We start from the raw sequence: 21122 nt of genomic DNA, 5'->3' as shown, positions 1-21122 counted from the left end.
TTTAAAAATGGAAAAGAAAATGAGCTTTTCTTTCAAAAACAATGACATTTCTAAGTGACACCAAACTTTTGAACAGCAGTGTATGTAAATGTGATGTTTCCGTTTTTTATTTGTAACACATTTTCACAAATTTCTAATGTTTTTGCTTTGTCATTATGGGGTATTGTGTGTACATTAATGAGGGGAAAAAACACCCATTTTAGAATAAGGCTGTAATGTAACAAAATGTGGAAAAAGTGAAGGGGTCTGAATACTTTCTGAATGCACTGTACATGATTGGTAACCTTGCCTCTGACCTGAAGACTCATATGCTAATGCCTAGGCTTTAGCTCAGTGGGATAAGGTGGTCAATAGCCCAGTAAGTTACTTCTGAATACTTTCTGTACAATGGAATAATAGCTCTGTCTGATACCTTGGGTTCTCGCAGGTAACAGTACATGGCCTGCGTGACGTCAGCGGCGTGCACAGCGTTGTGGTAGGGGTTGAGACTGTGGTAGTCTTCCTGCACCATGACCAGGAAGCGCCACAGCTTTACCATGTCCAGCTGAAACAGCTCCAACAGACCATACTGGTTAAGGAGGTGCAAGGTCAGCGTCACCAGGCTGTTTCCTGCATGGAGAGGGGAGACATGGTATATGTAGTTTAAAGATCTGGTCAGGAATAGTGTTGGGGGTAGGTAGGTAGTTATGTATTTTTATGTTTGTGGTGGAGTTTAACATTGCAATAGCATCAGCATTGCAAAGAAAATCTATGGAAAAAAACAACCATTCCACTTCTACACAGCACACATCATAACAAACACCAGAGAGCGCCATTGTCTACAAATGCCTGAGTTGAAAGGAGGCCTATGCAGTAATGTTACACTGTTTCGCTTATTCTCTGAGGATGATGAACATCTTGAAGAACAATCTGGCCTTAAATGGCCATGTACGCTTATAATCTCCACCCGGCACAGTCAATAGAAGACTGGCCACCCGGCGGAGCCTGGTTCCTCTCTAGGTTTCTTCCTAGATTTCTGCCTTTCTAGGGAGTTTTTCCTAGCCACCGTGCTTCTACATTTTTTAGGGTTTTAGGCTGGGTTTCTGTACAGCACTTTGTGACATCTGCTGATGTAAAAAGAGCTTCATAAATACATTTGTTTGAATACAAATATGTAGCTAAGGCTTTTGGGAGAAAGATGGATATGTCAGAAACATACCATTGGTTAATCTGTCATAGAGGAAAATGTCGAAATTCCAGGTCGCGACCCTTTCCAGCATACACTGCAAGAGAAAACATGCAAATGTAGGTCTGTGTTAAGACAGAAATATGAATTGTGTATGCATGCATACGTGTATATGATTGGCTAAGAGATTGTGAGCATCGGACCTTGGCCTGTCCGGTGTAGTCCTCATCCAGGATGTGGAGGGGGTTGAGGTGGGGTGTTCCCCGCAGCAGACGGGAGGAGTGCAGGTACCTCTGGAAGCTGAGCAGTCTGCGGAGCCTCCTGCCAGACACAGGCCCAGCCGAACTGAAGCCAGGATCAGGGATAAGACTAGAGTCTGAGCAGGCTGAAGGCACAGAGACAAAGGCTTAGAACATCTAAGTTAGTTAGAAGTGAAGGGTTTACAACATGGTAGATATAAATATAATGCATAGATTTAAAGTAACTGTTCAGTGTTTCCAGATTTCTATGAAATATGACCTATAATTACTTACAATATATGAGTGAAATAATTCTTCTTTTTTTTTTTAAAGGAAAACTATATATGTTAAAAAGCAGCTTTACTGTGTTGGAATGGTGTGGGCGTACCCCAAAAACATAATTAATGATGTGGGCGTACCCCAAAAACATAATTAATGATGTGGGTGTACCCCAAAAACATAATTAATGGTGTGGGCGTACCCCAAAAACATAATTAATGGCGTGGGCGTACCCCAACAACAGAATGGTGTGTATACCAGTCATTAAAGATATTCATGCAAGTAGACTGCTGATTGGCCAGCTCATCCTCCCCAGGAGTATGAGGAAGTGTCCAGAATTTTTTTAACAGTCTGTTTGAGATACAAGTTTGAGGTGGGGAGTTAGTACTTTTTTCTCCAATGCTTTGGCCACACATAAGAGTAAAGGACAAGTCAACAACATAACATTCAGAATATGAACTTTTAAAAGGGAGAGTTTCACTGGACAGTTTCCTGCTCTACAGAAAGGGACAAAGAGGGACACTGTATAATCATTTAGTAATGTACTCTGCTTGATAATCCGCAGAGTCTCAAACTGCTCTAAATCCTATTCAGCAATGTTGCACAACGAATGTTTGTGTGGACTTATAATTTAGACAGTAAGGGCTATCCAAATGACCAAATGTTGAATAAGTGAATAAGAATTAGAACACTGATGAAACAATAGAATAAATCAATAAGAATAAGAGATGCGTAGAAAACAAATGATTGATGTACTTCATTCCAGTGAGGTCACACTGGATTTAAGACTGGTTGACTATGAACACTACTGCCCAAGGGTGGACACACACTTACACCGCTGACTCACCACCTGTTCTTAGCCTACTGCCTTCACACACACCACAAGTTGTGCTTTGTCAGTGGACACACACACCCCCCCACACACCATGGCTGGCTGGAAAGCCTTGGTCCCACTTAGGAAGCCCGTCAGCATTCCGAGAAAGGCCATTACTTTTAAACCAGGAAGTGAACACGCACACAAAACGTATATCGGCAGAGAGAGAACTCTTCTGGGCTGGGAGTCCCTGACGTCACGCAGCAGGACTCACATTCAGGTTTGGGGGGTGGGTAATTTAAAACATTTAGGAGATGAATTGACATTAAATTCTTGACTTAAATATTGTACCGTCTTTTCGCTAAAAGACATGACTGAATTAAATGTAACTTCACTTCCTGATCACCAACCCTGCTCAGTCACAAAAGCATTCTTGAGGTTGACTGACTTATTTACATTAAGACAGCCAGTGTTAGATGGCGAGGAAGACTAATCAGTGTGTGAAATAAATAAGATCTGCACCAACATCTGTCAGTCAATCTGTCTGGTGTGGCAGATCTACAGAGTTAAAGGTAGTACTCACAGGGGTAGGGCTGTACGTAGCAGATCTACAGAGTTAAAGAAAGGTAGTACTCACAGAGGTAGGGCTGTATGTAGCAGATCTACAGAGTTAAAGAAAGGTAGTACTCACAGGGGTAGGGCTGTCCGTAGCAGATCTACAGATTTAAAGAAAGGTAGTACTCACAGAGGTAGGGCTGTCCGTAGCAGATCTACAGAGTTAAAGAAAGGTAGTACTCACAGGGGTAGGGCTGTACGTAGCAGATCTACAGAGTTAAAGGTAGTACTCACAGGGGTAGGGCTGTACGTAGCAGATCTACAGATTTAAAGAAAGGTAGTACTCACAGGGGTAGGGCTGTACGTAGCAGATCTACAGATTTAAAGAAAGGTAGTACTCACAGGGGTAGGGCTGTACGTAGCAGATCTACAGATTTAAAGAAAGGTAGTACTCACAGAGGTAGGGCTGTCCGTAGCAGATCTACAGATTTAAAGAAAGGTAGTACTCACAGAGGTAGGGCTGTCCGTAGCAGATCTACAGAGTTAAAGAAAGGTAGTACTCACAGGGGTAGGGCTGTACGTAGCAGATCTACAGAGTTAAAGAAAGGTAGTACTCACAGAGGTAGGGCTGTACGTAGCAGATCTACAGAGTTAAAGAAAGGTAGTACTCACAGAGGTAGGGCTGTACGTAGCAGATCTACAGAGTTAAAGGTAGTACTCACAGGGGTAGGGCTGTACGTAGCAGATCTACAGAGTGAAAGAAAGGTAGTACTCACAGGGGTAGGGCTGTACGTAGCAGATCTACAGATTTAAAGAAAGGTAGTACTCACAGGGGTAGGGCTGTACGTAGCAGATCTACAGATTTAAAGAAAGGTAGTACTCACAGGGGTAGGGCTGTACGTAGCAGATCTACAGATTTAAAGAAAGGTAGTACTCACAGAGGTAGGGCTGTCCGTAGCAGATCTACAGATTTAAAGAAAGGTAGTACTCACAGGGGTAGGGCTGTACGTAGCAGATCTACAGAGTTAAAGAAAGGTAGTACTCACAGAGGTAGGGCTGTCCGTAGCAGATCTACAGATTTAAAGAAAGGTAGTACTCACAGGGGTAGGGCTGTCCGTAGCAGATCTACAGAGTTAAAGAAAGGTAGTACTCACAGAGGTAGGGCTGTACGTAGCAGATCTACAGAGTTAAAGAAAGGTAGTACTCACAGGGGTAGGGCTGTACGTAGCAGATCTACAGATTTAAAGAAAGGTAGTACTCACAGAGGTAGGGCTGTCCGTAGCAGATCTACAGATTTAAAGAAAGGTAGTACTCACAGGGGTAGGGCTGTACGTAGCAGATCTACAGATTTAAAGAAAGGTAGTACTCACAGGGGTAGGGCTGTACGTAGCAGATCTACAGATTTAAAGAAAGGTAGTACTCACAGGGGTAGGGCTGTATGTATGCATGTATTTGGGTTCCATCTCTAGCTTTCTTAACTGATGTTTTTACATTACTGCTACTCGCTGTATATTATCTATGCATTGTCACTTTACAAATGACCTCGACTAACCTGTACCGGTACCCCTTGTATAGAGCCTCATTATTGTTATGTACATTTCTTGCGTTACTTTTTGTTTGATTAGATTTTTTTTTCTTTTTTTAGTTCATTTAGTAAATATTTTCTTAACTATATTTCTTGAACTGCATTGTTGGTTAAGGGTTTGTAAGGAAGCATTTCACAGTAATGTAATACCTGTTGTATTTGGTGCATGTGACAAATAAAATTTGACTGGATCAGTGAGGGTAGCTAGAGAAAAATAATACTGTATGCCACTACCAAGTGCATGAATTGAGACTGGGTATATAGAGATATTCAGTCACTCTTCTATTGGTTTGTTTTTAATAATGGGTCTTGGCATTCCAGTCTTCAGTGTTTCAGTGTGGGTAGCAAGTAGCACCCTTTTCACAATACGACAGATTCTCTAGAGGTTTCAAAAGAATACCCATGGCTATATATTTTGTAATCATGTGAACTTGCTGCGTATCTAACGCTACCTCTGGAGGTAGTGCACGACACTCGCCCGACAGTTGCCCCCACTCTGAGCAGGGCAGCGAACAGTATAAATGGTAATAGCTAGGATGTGTTATTTTAGTGTTCCCTTGATTTCTTTGAGCAGCATATACACTGCTCAAAAAAATAAAGGGAACACTAAAATAACACATCCTAGATATGAATGAATTAAATATTCTTATTAAATACTTTTTTCTTTACATAGTTGAATGTGCTGACAACAAAATCACACAAAAATGATCAATGGAAATCAAATTTATCAACCCATGGAGGTCTGGATTTGGAGTCGCACTCAAAATTAAGGTGGAAAACCACACTACAGGCTGATCCAACTTTGATGTAATGTCCTTAAAACAAGTCAAAATGAGGCTCAGTAGTGTGTGTGGCCTCCACGTGCCTGTATGACCTCCCTACAACGCCTGGGCATGCTCCTGATGAGGTGGCGGATGGTCTCCTGAGGGATCTCCTCCCAGACCTGGACTAAAGCATCCGCCAACTCCTGGACAGTCTGTGGTGCAATGTGGCGTTGGTGGATGGAGCAAGACATGATATCCCAGATGTGCTCAATTGGATTCAGGTCTGGGGAATGGGCGGGCCAGTCCATAGCATCAATGCCTTCCTCTTGCAGGAACTGCTGACACGCTCCAGCCACATGAGATCTAGCATGGTCTTGCATTAGGAGGAACCCAGGGCCAACCGCACCAGCATATGGTCTCACAAGGGGTCTGAGGATCTCATCTCGGCACCTAATGGCAGTCAGGCTACCTCTGGCGAACACATAGAGGGCTGTGCCGCCCCCCAAAGAAATGCCACTCCACACCATGACTGACCCACCGCCAAACCGGTCATGCTGGAGGATGTTGCAGGCAGCAGAACGTTCTCCACGGCGTCTCCAGACTCTGTCACGTGCTCAGTGTGAACCTGCTTTCATCTGTGAAGAGCACATGGTGCCAGTGGCGAATTTGCCAATCTTGGTGTTCTCTGGCAAATGCCAAACGTCCTGCACGGTGTTGGGCTGTAAGCACAACCCCCACCTGTGGACGTTGGGCCCTCATACCACCCTCATGGAGTCTGTTTCTGACCGTTTGAGCAGACACATGCACATTTGTGGCTTGCTGGAGGTCATTTTGCAGGGCTCTGGCAGTGCTCCTCCTGCTCCTCCTTGCACAAAGGCGGAGGTAGCGGTCCTGCTGCTGGGTTGTTGCCCTCCTACGGCCTCCTCCACGTCTCCTGATGTACTGGCCTGTCTCCTGGTAGCGCCTCCATGCTCTGGACACTACGCTGACAGACACAGCAAACCTTCTTGCCACAGCTCGCATTGATGTGCCATCCTGGATGAGCTGCACTACCTGAGCCACTTGTGTGGGTTGTAGACTCCGTATCATGCTACCACTAGAGTGAAAGCACCGCCAGCATTCAAAAGTGACCAAAACATCAGCCAGGAAGCATAGGAACTGAGAAGTGGTCTGTGGTTGCCACCTGCAGAACCACTCCTTTATTGGGGGTGTCTTACTAATTGCCTATAATTTCCACCTGTTGTCTATTCCATTTGCACAACAGCATGTGAAATGTATTGTCAATCAGTGTTGCTTCCTAAGTGGACAGTTTGATTTCACAGAAATGTGATTGATTTGGAATTACATTGTGTTGTTTAAGTGTTCCCTTTATTTTTTTGAGCAGTGTATATATATTATACTCACGTTTTCAGTCACAATTTGCTTGTAGGCCAAATTATTTCCATTATATTGATCAAAATGAAGCCTTACGAAAGGCTGTAAGGTAGGTCTACTGTACCTTTATATTCATATGAGGGGGTAGTAGACCTTATCTTATATTTGATAGGCTAGCGTTACTTGGTGAGGACATGCTAAAATGTAACCAGTAACCTACAGACGAGAAATTAAATCCTTTATTGTCGACACATGCTTGTGAATTGTTGCATTATTGAAGAGTGTAATGTGGTTTGGTTCCATTTTTTTCACACATGTAACATGGTTAAGATAAAAGTCGATTGCAAAGTTGAAGCATGCTGGCTAGTGGCTATACTGGGATATTTACAGTAAATGTCAGCTGCCAAGCGCCAAACCCTCACGCGGCACAATGTTCCCTTCGCTAATGTTCATTGAAAAGTTCATGAAATGTCGTCACACTGCCTCTCCAACTTTCGTCAATGAGAAAAGCCTCTAAGGCAGGTAGTGAGGAATGGGAAGGTTTTTATCATGGTTCATACTCACAGTGTAGGGTGCGGAAGTCGATGCACAGGTACGAGTAGGAACCTTTTCCTTCTGGGTCAAATCCTACCTGACTTCTCACTCTCACATCTCCTAGAGGAAAGCAACACACACATCCTCAAGAGTCATGTAATATATAGTGGATAAAGAGCTCTCACACACACAAACACTTTCACGCTCTCTCAATCAAAGAGAGGCAACTTGTAGACCACCAAGGCTGTGTTTACAAAGACAGCTCAATTCTGATATTTTTTCCACTAATTGGTCTTTTGACCAATCACATCAGATTTTTTCACATCAGATCTTATTGGTCAACAGACCTATTAGTGAAAACAAATATCAGAACTGGGCTGCGTGTGTTAACACAGCCTAAAAGAGCAAGGACAAGCTGACAGCTGAGCATGCAATGCCATGCCAGGCACATAACACTAGTATTAGTAGTCAGACAGGCTAGGAGCAGCAGAGAGACCTACAGTAACACTAGTATTAGTAGTCAGACAGGCTAGGAGCAGCAGAGGGACCCACAGTAACACTAGTATTAGTAGTCAGACAGGCTAGGAGCAGCAGAGGGACCAACAGTAACACTAGTATTAGTAGTCAGACAGGCTAGGAGCAGCAGAGGGACCTACAGTAACACGGTAGAGTAGACAGGTTAGTGCGTTATACTCAGAGGCGAGCGCTGACAGTATCGTTATGGTACTATGGCACTTTCCCAGGCAACCCAGTCAATACTAGTCTTCTATATGAGTCATTCAGCAGTAATGTCAGACTGACAGACTAGTGCAGCTCTTCAATGCTGATTTGTACATTAGATCAAATCAGGCATACAGTACTGTACAGTCTCTCTCCCACCAGCTTGCAACTTACTTGGGAACAGCTGTTTGAAAATAACAAAAGCCCCTTGAAAATAGCAAAACTGGGAATTACCATTAAAGAAAGTAATGGATGGTAACATTACATATAGTTTACACAGCATTTACAGATTAAACTCTTCCACTTTCTCACACAGATGCAATGGCAAGTAATTGTGTGTGTGTGTGTGTGTGTGTGTGTGTGTGTGTGTGTGTGTGTGTGTGTGTGTGTGTGTGATGAGATGCAGAGTTAAGGTTCTTAATAACGTTCTTAAACCCACTGTATGACAACACAGCAACAGATCAGACTGGCCTAGGAACTTTTCACAGGCCCTGGCAAATAGCCAGCATGTCCTAAACTGGGATCCTGCTGCACCTCTTAACAAGAACTGTAATATCCAGAGTCCACACAAACACATGCTCTCAAAGTAGGCCTAATACTAGAGCCAGAGATAACCAGGGGAAAGCTAGCAGCAGTAAATCAATTGTTAAGTCGTTAAATTAAGCTTCATGCTGAAGCAAAATAGCTAATGATTTAGATTGTCTTCAGATTTTTTTTAACTAGTGTGAGGTCAGTAATCGTTTTGGGTTTTTAATCGAACTTCATCTTCCAACATATTATCCAAAAATACTACAGGTGTAAGATCCAAATTTGATCACCCTGTTGTTCCAGGAAATGTCCTGCACAGCAGGAAATGCAAATGTGTAGTGTATTCAAGGTTATCACAAACTCATTTGCAGTATGAACCATAATGGCTTCCACCAGGCAGGAATCAACAAAGATGATCTATATACTGTAGGGTGTCCACCCACCTCTGTCCAAAGTGGGTGAAAACACACTTTGGTGATGAAATTTCACTTATGTTATAAAATACATTTTACCAAGACAAAATATGATTCTTCATGTTCTGAATAAATTATCCATATTTAAATAACATCAACATTATATCCAAAAAGTCGGATTCCATAACCTAATACATCTGATAATAAGCAGAGCTTAGAATCCTACTCCAATGCGCTCTGCCTACAAGAAAATATCTTTCATATCTCGTTTTACATACTAAATGCAGCATATCTCGTTTTACATACTAAATGCAGCATATCTCGTTTTACATACTAAATGTAGCATATCTCGTTTTACATACTAAATGTAGCATATCTCGTTTTACATACTAAATGTAGCATATCTCGTTTTACATACTAAATGTAGCATATCTCGTTTTACATACTAAATGTAGCATATCTCGTTTTACATACTAAATGTAGCATATCTCGTTTTACATACTAAATGTAGCATATCTCGTTTTACATACTAAATGTAGCATATCTTGTTTTACATACTAAATGTTGCATATCTCGTTTTACATACTAAATGTAGCATATCTCGTTTTACATACTAAATGTAGCATAGTTCGTTTTACATACTAAATGTAGCATATCTCGTTTTGATTCGGTATATTACATTGAAAGTGGTTAATATTGCATTGATTCGATCACAATTCCCACAGTAGAGTGAAACGTTGATAGTGTAAACTAAAACTGGAAAACTGTAGAAGATTGAGTGAAGTTCAATCTCATGCTTCTCTCTGCGGGCTCATATTTGACACACTAACCTCCATGCCAAAAAATCCCCACTTCCTCTGCTCTGTATTTTTGAGCGGATAGATTTTGGGACAGTCATGCTTTGCCGCTTCCTCTCTGCGGGCCCCAGAGTATTATCTGGTCAGGTCACATGGTCAGAGAAATCTCTGGGTCCTGTGTACTGTATATAATCTCCCATAACAACAACCTATTACTTATATACACACACACACACACACTAGATGACTAATAGGGGGCACTGTGTTGAAGCCGCCATGCCTCCATCTTGACACTGCTCCACCATTGTAATAAATATTTTTGAGGCTATAGAAATGCATGTATTAATGTCTACATTAGCTTGTCACATGTATTTTATTACAGACACCTTAATGCGTACTTGTATGTATGTGAGCTAAACATACACACACATACTTATTGACCCTGGATTGCTGATATAGAGAGATATATATATATATATAATATCTATCTAGATTACACACACACAGTTGAAGTCGGAAGTTTACATACACCTTAGCCAAATACATTTAAACTCAGGTTTCACAATTCCTGACATTTAATCCTAGTAAAAATGCCATCTTAGGTCAGTTAGAATCACCACTTTATTTTAAGAATGTGAAATACCAGAATAATAGTAGAGAGAATGATTTATTTCAGCTTTTATTTCTTTCATCACATTCCCAGTGGTTCAGAAGTTTACATACACTCGATTAGTATTTGGTAGTATTGCCTTTAAAATTTCTAAACTTGGGTCAAACGTTTCAGGTAGCCTTCCACAAGCTTCCCACAATAAGTTGGGTGAATTTTGGCCCATTCCTCCTGACAGAGCTGGTGTAACGGAGTCAGGTTTGCTTGCACACGCTTTTTCAGTTCTGTCCACAAATGTTCTATAGGATTGAGGTCAGGGCTTTGATGGCCACTCCAATACCTTGACGTCCTTAAGTAATTTTGCCACAACTTTGGAGGTATGCTTGGGGTCATTGTCCATTTGAAAGACCCATTTGCAACCAAGCTTTAACTTCCTGACTGATGTCTTGAGATGTTGCTTCAATATCTCCACATAATTTTCCTACCTCATGATGCCATCTATTTTGTGACGTGCACCAGTCTCTCCTGCAGCAAAGCACCCCCACAACATGATGCTGCCACCCCCGTGCTTCACGGTTGGGATGGTGTTCTTCGGCTTGCAAGCCTCCCCCTTTTACCTCCAAACATAACGATGGTCATTATGGTCAAACAGTTCAAATCTAATTTTATTTGTCATATACACATGGTTAGCAGATGTTAATGCGAGTGTGGCGAAATGCTTGTGCTTCTAGTTCCGACAACGCAGTAATAACCAACGAGTAATCTAACCTAACGGTTCTATTTTAGTTTCATCAGACCAGAAGACATTTCTGCAACAAGTACAATCTTTGTCCCCACGTGCAGTTGCAAACTGTAGTCTGGCATTTTTTTTTTTTAAGGTGGTTTTGGAGCAGTGGCTTCTTCCTTGCTGAGCAGCCTTTCAGGTTATGTCGATATAGGACTTGTTCTGGGATTGATTTGCACTTTTTGCACAAAAGTACGTTCATCTCTAGGAGACAGAATGAGTCTCCTTCCTGAGCGGTATGACGGCTGTGTGGTCCCATGTGTTTATACTTGCATACTATTGTTTGTACAGATGAACATGGTACCTTCAGGCGTTTGGAAATTGCTCCCAAGGATGAACCAGACTTGTAGAGGTCTACAATTGTTTTTCTGAGGTCTTGGCTGATTTCTTTTGATTTTCCCATGATGTCAAGCAAAGAGGCACTGTGTTTGAAGGTAGGCTTTGAAATACATCCACAGATACACCTCCAATTGACTCAAATGATGTCTGTCTAAACAATTGCTGGAAAAATGACTTGTGTCATGCACAAAGTAGATGTCCTAACCGACTTGCCAAAACTATAGTTTGTTAACAAGAAATTTGTGGAGTGGTTGAAAAACACATGTAAACTTCCAACTTCAACTGTATATAAACCCTGAGTTGCTGAGAGATATATAAAAAAAATATATAATTGAACCGAAGAGGCCATGTGTCCCCACATGAGTCTACTCTGTTTTGGTATGATCTGGTCAACAAGACTGGGACTCCCTGTAGTAGGCAGGGCTAAATCAAATTCAATTCCATAAACGTTATCCCCAATTGTTGTGTGGCAGTGCAGATAACATAACCAAGACACCTTCCTAAAATGTTGTTGCCCCACGTTTTCCCTTAGAACAGCCTCTATTTGTCAGGGCATGAACGCTACAAGGTTTCGAAAGCATTTCACAGGGATACTGGCCCATGTTGACTCCAATGCTACGCACAGTTGTGTCAAGTTGGCTGGATGTCCTTTGGTTGGTGGACCATTCTTGATACACACAAGTGTGAAAAACCCAGCAGTATTGCAGTTCTTTACACACTAAAACCGGTGCCAGGCACCTAGCACCATACCCAGTTCAAAGGCACTTTGAACTGAGTATGGGTATGGGCATGGGCAAGACCATATTGGTCTCTGAATGGCACACATACACAATCCATGTCTCAAGGCTTAAAAATCCTTCTTTAACCTGTCTTCTCCCCTTCATCTAAATTGATTGAATTGGATTTAACAAGTGACATTAGTAAGGGATCATATCGTTCAGCTAGCCAGTCTCATGGTACATACCAACAAGACAGAAGAGACTGTTACAAACAACAACCACACAGACAAGCACCCACACTGGTCTCAGTAGAGTGGACATCTGGCATCCATACAGAGAGCCTAGAACATTCCAGAGGCCCATGGGCCCAGCAGGACACAATATTAGATCTCTGCCTCAGAAAATATGATACAAAAATCAAAGGCTTAATACTGTGGACCGACAGTTGACCTGGATGGACGCATTCATGACTTAAGCCTTATGTGATGGTGAGATTATCAAAGGGACCAGGGATTGACATGAGGGGTATACTACAAAGAACGCTAGATCTACTCAGGATTTTCTAAAGCTAGCCAGCTTCAGTTAGCTTCACATTCTAGCTCAGGCTTCAACCATACTACAACGGTGGATATTGCTCATCCACCTGATGCCAACTCAAGCAGGCTTGTAACTGCGTGTGCATGTCACACATGGTTAGTCAAACGCCAAACTCTTCACGGAGACAATGCTGAAACATAAATCCGTGGGCGAGTCAGTGACATTTTAAGTTGTGCCAAAAAAAAAAAAAAAACATTATTGCAAATTCAGCAGGCTATGGTGTGAAATAAGCTTTTAGAAGGGCCATCTTTACTTGATTACTTATTGTTAAGGCAGTCTTTGGTGTGCACAATATTTTTTTCCCACCCATAATTTTATTAAGTCATGAAGTCTTACTGTGCAGGAAGTTTCTAATCCATTCTGATTACTCATGTGTAATATGATAGGCAGTTTAAAATCATTTAAGGCCAAAAAAAACATTTGATTAATCAAATATTTAAATCAGTCGTCTTCCTCAAATGTAGGGGATGACAGAATCTTTGATAGAGGGAGGAAAATTACTTAATTGGTCCTCAACTCACAGCTCAGAGACTTCATTCAGGATAAATGGAGTTAGCCTGCCCCGGAGCAGGTTCGTTCTGAAGGATTTGTTGCCATAGAAATTTACCAGACTAAAAAGGTGAGCCACTTTTGTGGTACCGATTATCCCGAATTGAGGTCAAGAGTTGCTGTGCATTTTGTTGCCAACCTTATTTTGCTACCTGACAACTTTACGGTTTTTACTTCTTGATTAGCGTTTATATTTTTAGTTTTTCCATCACTCAACTTTTTTTTCATTCAACTTTTTCACTCCGGGCGCTTTATCTGGATGTGGTTCGTCAGGACCTCCAACAGCCGAAGCTAAGTAGCAACATTAACATGATGCCTTCTAATTGCAGTCGCTGTACTCATAATATATAGGAGAACGATCGCCTTACGGCGAGGATAGCTCAGCTGCAAGCCCAGCTTCAGGCGCAATCGTTAGGCAAGGGTAATTTCAGTGTAGTAAAGGATGAAACAGCGTCTGTGCCACCAGTAAGTACAGATAGTAACGTTAGTATAAATCCCCTCGCACAGTCCCCGCAGCCGGACAACTTTCTCATGGCTTCTGGAGGGAAATGCTTTAGGAATGCTCAACCTCTGTCGCTCATTCAGCCGACAGAAACTTTCAACTGGTTTTCCCCATTAAGCAGCGAGTCTGAGGCCGAGCCTTCTTTTGTCTCTACTCCCCCCGTTATGGGGTCTGAGACGCCGAAGCCTCCCACCATTAGCTCTGACAAATTGAAAACCCTAGTCATTGGCGACTCCATTACCCGCAGTATTAGACTTAAAAAGAATCATCCAGCAATCATACATTGTTTACCAGGGGGCAGGGCTACCGACTTTAAGGCTAATCTGAAGATGGTGCTGGCTAAAGCTAAAACTGGCGAGTGTAGAGAGTATAGAGATATTATTATCCACGTCAGCACCAACGATGTTAGGATGAAACAGTCAGAGATCACCAAGCGCATAGCTTCAGCATGTAAATCAGCTAGAAAGATGTCGGCATCGAGTAATTGTCTCTGGCGCCCTCCCAGTTAGGGGGAGTGATGAGCTCTACAGCAGTCTCACAACTTAATCGCTGGTTGAAAACGGTTTTCTTCCCCTCCCAAAAGATAGAACTTGTAGATAATTGGCCGTCTTTCTGGGACTCACCCACAAACAGGACCAAGCCTGGCCTGCTGAGGAGTGACGGACTCCATCCTAGCTGGAGGGGTGCTCTCATCTTATATACCAACATAGACAGGGCTCTAACTCCACAATGACATAGCCAGCCTGCCAGTTTAGTAGAGTCTGCCACTAGCACAGACAGTGTAGTCAGCTCAGCTATCCCCATTGAGACCGTGTCTGTGCCTCGACATAGGTTGGGCAAAACTAAACATGGCAGTGCTCACCTTAGCAATCTCACTAGAATAAAGACCTCCTCCATTCCTGACATTATTGAAAGAGATTGTGATACCTCACATCTCAAAATAGGGCTACTTAATGTTAGATCCCTCATTTCAAAGGCAGTTATAGTCAATGAACTAATCACTGATCATAATCTTGATGTGATTGGCCTGACTGAAACATGGCTTAAGCCTGATGAATTTACTGTGTTAAATGAGGCCTCACCTCCTGGTTACACTAGTGACCCATGCATCCCGCAAATGCGGAGGTGTCGCTAACATTTAACAAAGTAAAATTCAATTTACAAAAAAAAAAAAAAGACGTTTTCGTCTTTTGAGCTTCTAGTCATGAAATCTATGCAGCCTACTCAATCACTTTTTATAGCTACTGTTTACAGGCCTCCTGGGCCATATACAGCGTTCCTCACTGTGTTCCCTGAATTCCTATTGGACCTTGTAGTCATATCAGATAATATTCTAATGGACATGGAAAAGTCCACAGACCCACTTCAAAAGGCTTTCATCGACTCGGAGCCGTCATCGACTCGGTGGGTTTTGTCCAACATGTCTCTGGACCTATTCACTGTTACAGTCATACTCTGGACCTAGTTTTGTCCCATGGAATAAATGCTGTGGATCTTAATGTTTTTCCTCATAATCCTGGACTATCGGACCACCATTTTATTACATTTGCAATCGCAACAAATAATCTGCTCAGACCACAACCAAGGAGAATCAAAAGTATTGCTATAAATTCTCAGACAACCCAAAGATTCCTTGATGCCCTTCCAGAATACCTCTGCCTACCCAAGGACGTCAGAGGACACAAATCAGTTAACCACCTAATTGAGGAACTCAATTTAACCTTGCGCAATACCCTAGATGCAGTTGCACCCCTAAAAACTAAAAACATTTGTCATAAGAAACTAGCTCCCTGGTATACAGAAAATACCCGAGCTCTGAAGCAAGCTTCCAGAAAATTGGAACGGAAATGGCAAAACACCAAACTGGAAGTCTTCCGACTAGCTTGGAAAGACAGTACCGTGCATTATCGAAGAGCCCTCACTGCTGCTCGATCATCCTATTTTTTTTCCAACTTGAGGAAAATAAGAACAATCCGAAATTTATTTTTTATACTGTCGCAAAGCTAACTAAAAAGCAACATTCCCCAAGAGAGGATGGCTTTCACTGCAGCAGTAATAAATTCATGAACTTCTTTGAGGAAAAGATCATGATCATTAGAAAGCAAATTACGGACTCCTCTTTAAATCTGCTTATTCCTCCAAAGCTCAGTTGTCCTGAGTCTGCACAACTCTGCCAGGACCTAGGATCAAGGGAGACACTCAAGTGTCTTAGTACTATATCTCTTGACACAATGATGAAATTAATCATGGCCTCTAAACCTTCGGAGCTGCACACTGGACCCTGTTCCAACTAAACTACTGAAAGAGCTGCTTCCTGTGCTTGGTCCTCCTATGTTGAACATAATAAACAGCTCTCTATCCACGGGATGTGTACCAAACTCACTAAAAGTGGCAGTAATAAAGCCTCTTGAAAAAGCCAAACCTTGACCCAGAAAAAATTAAAAACTAATCGGCCTATATCGAATCTCCCATTCCTCTCAAAAATTTTAGAAAAGGCTGTTGCGCAGCAACTCACTGCCTTCCTGAAGACAAACAATGTATACGAAATGCTTCAGTCTGGTTTTAGACCCCATCATAGCACTGAGACTGCACTTGTGAAGGTGGTAAATTACCTTTAAATGGCATCAGACAGAGGCTCTGCATCTGTCCTCGTGCTCCTAGACCTTAGTGCTGTTTTTGATACCATCGATCACCACATTCTTTTGGAGAGATTGGAAACCCAAATTGGTCTACACGGACAAGTTCTGGCCTGGTTTAGATCTTATCTGTCAGAAAGATATCAGTTTGTCTCTGTGAATGGTTTCTCCTCTAACAAATCAACTGTAAATTTCGGTGTTCCTCAAGGATCCGTTTTAGGACCACTATTGTTTTCACTATATATTTTACCTCTAGGGGATGTCATACGAAAACATAATGTTAACTTTCACTGCTATGCGGATGACACACAGCTGTACATTTCAATGAAACGTGGTGAAGCCCCAAAATTGCCCTCCCTAGAAGCCTGTGTTTCAGACATAAGGAAGTGGATGGCTGCAAACGTTCTACTTTTAAACTCTGACAAAACAGAGATGCTTGTTCTAGGTCCCAAGAAACAAAGAGATCTTCTGTTGAATCTGACAAATCTTGATGGTTGTACAGTCGTATCAAATAAAATTGAAGGACCACGGCGTTACTCTGGACCCTGATCTCTTTGACAAACATATCAAGACTGTTTCAAGGACAGCTTTTTTCCATCTATGTAACATTGCAAAAATCTGAAACTTTCTGTCCAAAAATGATGCAGAAAAATGTATCCATGCTTTTGTTACTTCTAGGTTAGGTTTAAGTCTTTACTGAAGACTCATCTCTTCAGTAGGTGATTGATATGATTGAGTGTAGTCTGGCCCAGGAGTTTGAAGGTGAACGGAAAGGCTCTGGAGCAACGAACCACCCTTGCTGTCTCTGCCTGGCCGGTTCCCCTCTCTCCACTGGGATTCTCTGCCTCTAACCCTTTTACAGGGGCTGAGTCACTGGCTTACTGGTGCTCTTTCATGCCGTCCCTAGGAGGGGTGCGTCCCTTGAATGGGTTGAGTCACTGACGTGATCTTCCTGTCTGGGTTGGCACCCCCCTTGGGTTGTGCCGTGGCGGAGATCTTTGTGGGCTATACTCAGCCGCGTCTCAGGATGGTAAGTTGGTGGTTGAAGATATCCCTCTAGTGGTGTGGGGGCTGTGCTTTGGCAAAGTGGGTGGGGTTCTATACTGCCTGTTTGGCCCTGTCCGGGGGTATCATCAGATGGGGCCACAGTGTCTCCTGACCCCCTCCTGTCTCTATGCTGCAGTGGCTTGTGTCGGGGGGCTAGGGTCAGTCTTATATCTGGGGAGTCTCTCTCGCTCTCTGAAATTGTTTCCTTTCCTTGATGCAATCTAGAAGCCTGATGATGCCTGTTCATTCTGAATATGGGGACAGTGGGCAGGTCTAACAGTAACTAGCATAAGTTGTACTGTATGTGAATGTGACAGTGGGTAGTACTTACCGAGCATACGAATGTACAGAGCGGTCTGATCTGAGCTGTCATAAGAGATGGCCCCTCGTCTCTGGAGAGAGGGAGAAAAAAAAGTTTAAACATTAATGCTTCCGAGACAGTCAGTAGAGCACCAGAGAAATATGTAACGAATGAAATGCAACAGTTGAAGAATACAGGTAGTGTTGGCCTACTGGTTACTAAAGTAATTTAGGTGAGGTTCATGTGCGGAGGACTGCTAGGCTGCTGATATGTTGCGATAAACGAATAAAGAGTTTCCTCATCTGTATGGCAGTGCGCGCGCACACACCCACCCTCTGTTTATCATCTGGCGCAGGAAAACACGCATGCTGTGTACCCACACGCAAACACTCACGTGGAGAGAGGGCTTGTGTAGTGTGTGAAAGATATGGTGTGAGAGATTGTACTGTGTGTAGAGCACAGCTTTCCAAACCTGTTCCTGGAGAGCTAGCCTCCTGTAGGGTTTTGGTCCAACCCCAGATATAACTAACCTGATTCAGCTTATCAACCAGCAAATTATCAGAATCAGGTGCGCTAGATTAGGGTTGGAATAAAAACATACAGAGCAGTAGCTCTCCAGGAACAAGGTTGGTGAGCCCTGGTGTAGAGGGACATGCTGCTCCAGACAGAGTTGAGTTGTCCATCTGGTAAAACCTTAAGACTTAATTACACCTCGTTTCCCCCAGTAATATGCTCCTTGTTACCGTGACGATAGAGCAAAGCTGCTTGCTGATTAGGACAGCAGCAGAAGACACTCCCACTGACTCTAGGCTTACCAAGCACGAGAGATGGAAAGAGAGGGGGGAGGAGAGAGAGTGAGACAGACAAGAACATACACAGAAAAAGAGAAAGCGAGACAGATCAGGCGTTCCTTCCGACTGGGTCTGAGGGTAAGAGTATTCCTATAGCCAAAGGATGGAAAGCATTGTCTAAATTTAACACTAAACGTAGACCTAGGATAATACTAGATCATCCTATGTGTATATAGAATTGAAGTCAGAAGTTTACATACACCTTATCCAAATACATTTAAACTCAGATTCACAATTCCTGACATTTAATCATAGTAAACATTCTCTGGCTTAGGTCAGTTAGAATCAACACTATTTTAAGAATGTGAAATGTCAGAATAATAGAAATGACTTATTTCAGCTTTTATTTCTTTCATCACATTCCCAGTGGGTCATAAGTTTACATACACTCAATTAGTATTTGGTAGCAATTAGTATTTGGTAGCATTGCCTTTAAATAATTTAACTTGGGTCAAACGTTTCAGGTAGCCTTCCACAAGCTTCCCACAATAAGTTGGGTGATTTTTCTCCCATTCCTCCTGACAGAGCAGGTGTAACTGAGACAGGTTTGTAGGCCTCCTTGCTCGCACACGCTTTTTCAATTCTGCCCACACATTCTCTATAGGATTAAGGTCAGGGCTTTGTGATGGCCACTCCAATACCTTGACTGTGCTGTCCTTAAGCTATTTTGCCACAATTTAGGAAGTATGCTTGCGACCAAGCTTTAACTTTTTGACTGATGTCTTGAGATGTTGCTTCAATATATCCACAATTTTCCTGCCTCATGAAGCCATCTATTTTATGAAGTGCACCAGTCCCTTCTGCAGCAAAGCACCCCCACAACATGATGCTGCCACAGCCGTGCTTCACGGTTGGGATGGTGTTCTTCGGCTTGCAAGCCTCCACCTTTTTCCTCCAAACATAACGATGGTCATTACGACCCACTGGAATTGTATACAGTGAATTAGAAGTGAAATGATCGGTCTATAAAACAACTGTTGGAAAAATTACTTGTGTCATGCGCAAAGTAGATGTCCTAACCGACTTGCCAAAACAATAGTTTATTAACAAGAAATTTGTGGAGTGGTTGAAAAACTATTTTTAATGACTCCAACCTAAGTGTATGTCAACTTCTGACTTAAACTGTATAGGCCTAGTATGTGTATGTTGCTGCCTGGCCCTACTCAGCAGGTTGCAGTAACATGAGGATCTAACCAAGGGATATCCTCAACCTCCTGTCACCCCAGCCTAGCTATCACCCACAGACAGACACTCAGGCCTGGGCACGGCCTTGGCTCACCTCCCCTTGCACCACACGCCCCTGTCCAAACCTAGTCTCCAGAGAGCCCCCACCCACCCTTCTGCATTTGCAGTGAAAGGTGGCAGAGCAAGAGTGGTGTTTATCAGACCATGAGACACCCTGAAAATCAGTCTTCTCACAAAAATGTATCTAGTTTCTGAATGGTTTGGCCTACTAACTACTATGACCCCTCTATAGAAAGGTGAGTCTCTCAAACACGTAATTGGATGCCCACCAGCCTTACAAGACTGCCCCCCCTCCAAGACTACCCCCCATACCAAATGTAACATATCGGGGTGCCCTGTAAGAATTTGTCAGAGAGTGGGTAAGCCAGCTCTACCATCCGTTCTTTTGGGCAACGTGCAATCACTGGAAAATAAACTGGGTGATTTCCATTTGAGACTATCCTAACAACGGGACATTAAAACTGTAATATCTTCTGTTTCACAGAGTTGTGGCTGAACGACAACACGGATATACATTTGGCTGGGTTTTCCATGCATCGGCAAGACAGAACAGCTACATCTGGTAAGGAATATGTTCCGGGATTCATCCAATGGCATTGAGGAGTATACCACCTCAGTCACCAGCTTCATCAATAAGTGTATCGACAACGTAGTCCCCACAGTGGCCGTACGTACATATCCCAACCAGAAACAATGGATTACAGGCAACATCCACACCGAGCTAAAGGCTGGAGCTGCCGCTTCAAGGAGTGACACTAATCCGGACGCTTATAAGAAATCCTGCAATGCCCTCTGACAAACCCTCAAACAGGCAAAGCATCAATACAGGACTAAGATTGAATCCCACTACACCGGCTCTGACGCTCGTCGGATGTGGCAGGGCTTGTTAACTATTGTGGACGACAAAAGGGAAAACCAGCCTCGAGCTGCCCAGTGACGCAAACCTACCATACGAGCTAAATGCCTTTTATGCTCGCGTTGAGACAAACAACACTGAAGCATTCATGAGAGCACCAGCTGTTCCGGACACCGGTGTAATCACGCTTTCCGTAGCCGATGTGAGCAAGACCTTTAAAAAACGTGTCAACATTCACAAGGCCGAGGGACCAGATGGATTACCAGGATGTGTACTCAAAGCATGCGTGGACCAAATGACAAGTGTCTTCACTGACATTTTC

The 21122-nt window shown here is 42.9% G+C and overlaps 2 protein-coding genes across 5 annotated transcripts in view; one reads left to right on the top strand and one right to left on the bottom strand.

Moving 5' to 3' along the window:
- Positions 1-21122, bottom strand: part of LOC110535327 (high affinity 3',5'-cyclic-AMP phosphodiesterase 7A) — a 41175-nt gene that overhangs the window by 5597 nt on the left and 14456 nt on the right. The window contains exons 2-6 of one of the 3 annotated variants that reach the window (XM_021620256.3): positions 17879-17939; positions 7340-7429; positions 1369-1550; positions 1199-1262; positions 413-609 (exon numbers count right to left, since the gene is read on the bottom strand). In XM_021620256.3, coding sequence (XP_021475931.3) covers positions 413-609; positions 1199-1262; positions 1369-1550; positions 7340-7429; positions 17879-17939 — 594 coding nt within the window. Of the gene's footprint in view, positions 1-412; positions 610-1198; positions 1263-1368; positions 1551-3080; positions 3119-7339; positions 7430-17878; positions 17940-21122 lie in introns of those variants that run through there. The other 2 variants (XM_021620258.3, XM_090189509.1) reach the window with 2 other exon arrangements.
- Positions 2693-21122, top strand: part of LOC110535328 (dnaJ homolog subfamily C member 5) — a 41721-nt gene continuing 23291 nt past the window's right edge. Inside the window, exons 1-2 of one of the 2 annotated variants that reach the window (XM_090189512.1) lie at positions 2693-2786; positions 20429-20506. The gene's annotated coding sequence lies outside the window, so the exon portion shown is untranslated. Of the gene's footprint in view, positions 2787-20421; positions 20507-21122 lie in introns of those variants that run through there. The other variant, XM_090189511.1, reaches the window with a different exon arrangement.

This window comes from Oncorhynchus mykiss, chromosome 11 (assembly GCF_057628025.1).
Source record: "Oncorhynchus mykiss isolate SJ-2025 chromosome 11, ASM5762802v1, whole genome shotgun sequence".
NCBI lineage: Eukaryota > Metazoa > Chordata > Actinopteri > Salmoniformes > Salmonidae > Oncorhynchus > Oncorhynchus mykiss.
Note: the sequence above shows the minus strand (reverse complement) of the source record. Positions and strands in the feature narration are given on the sequence as shown.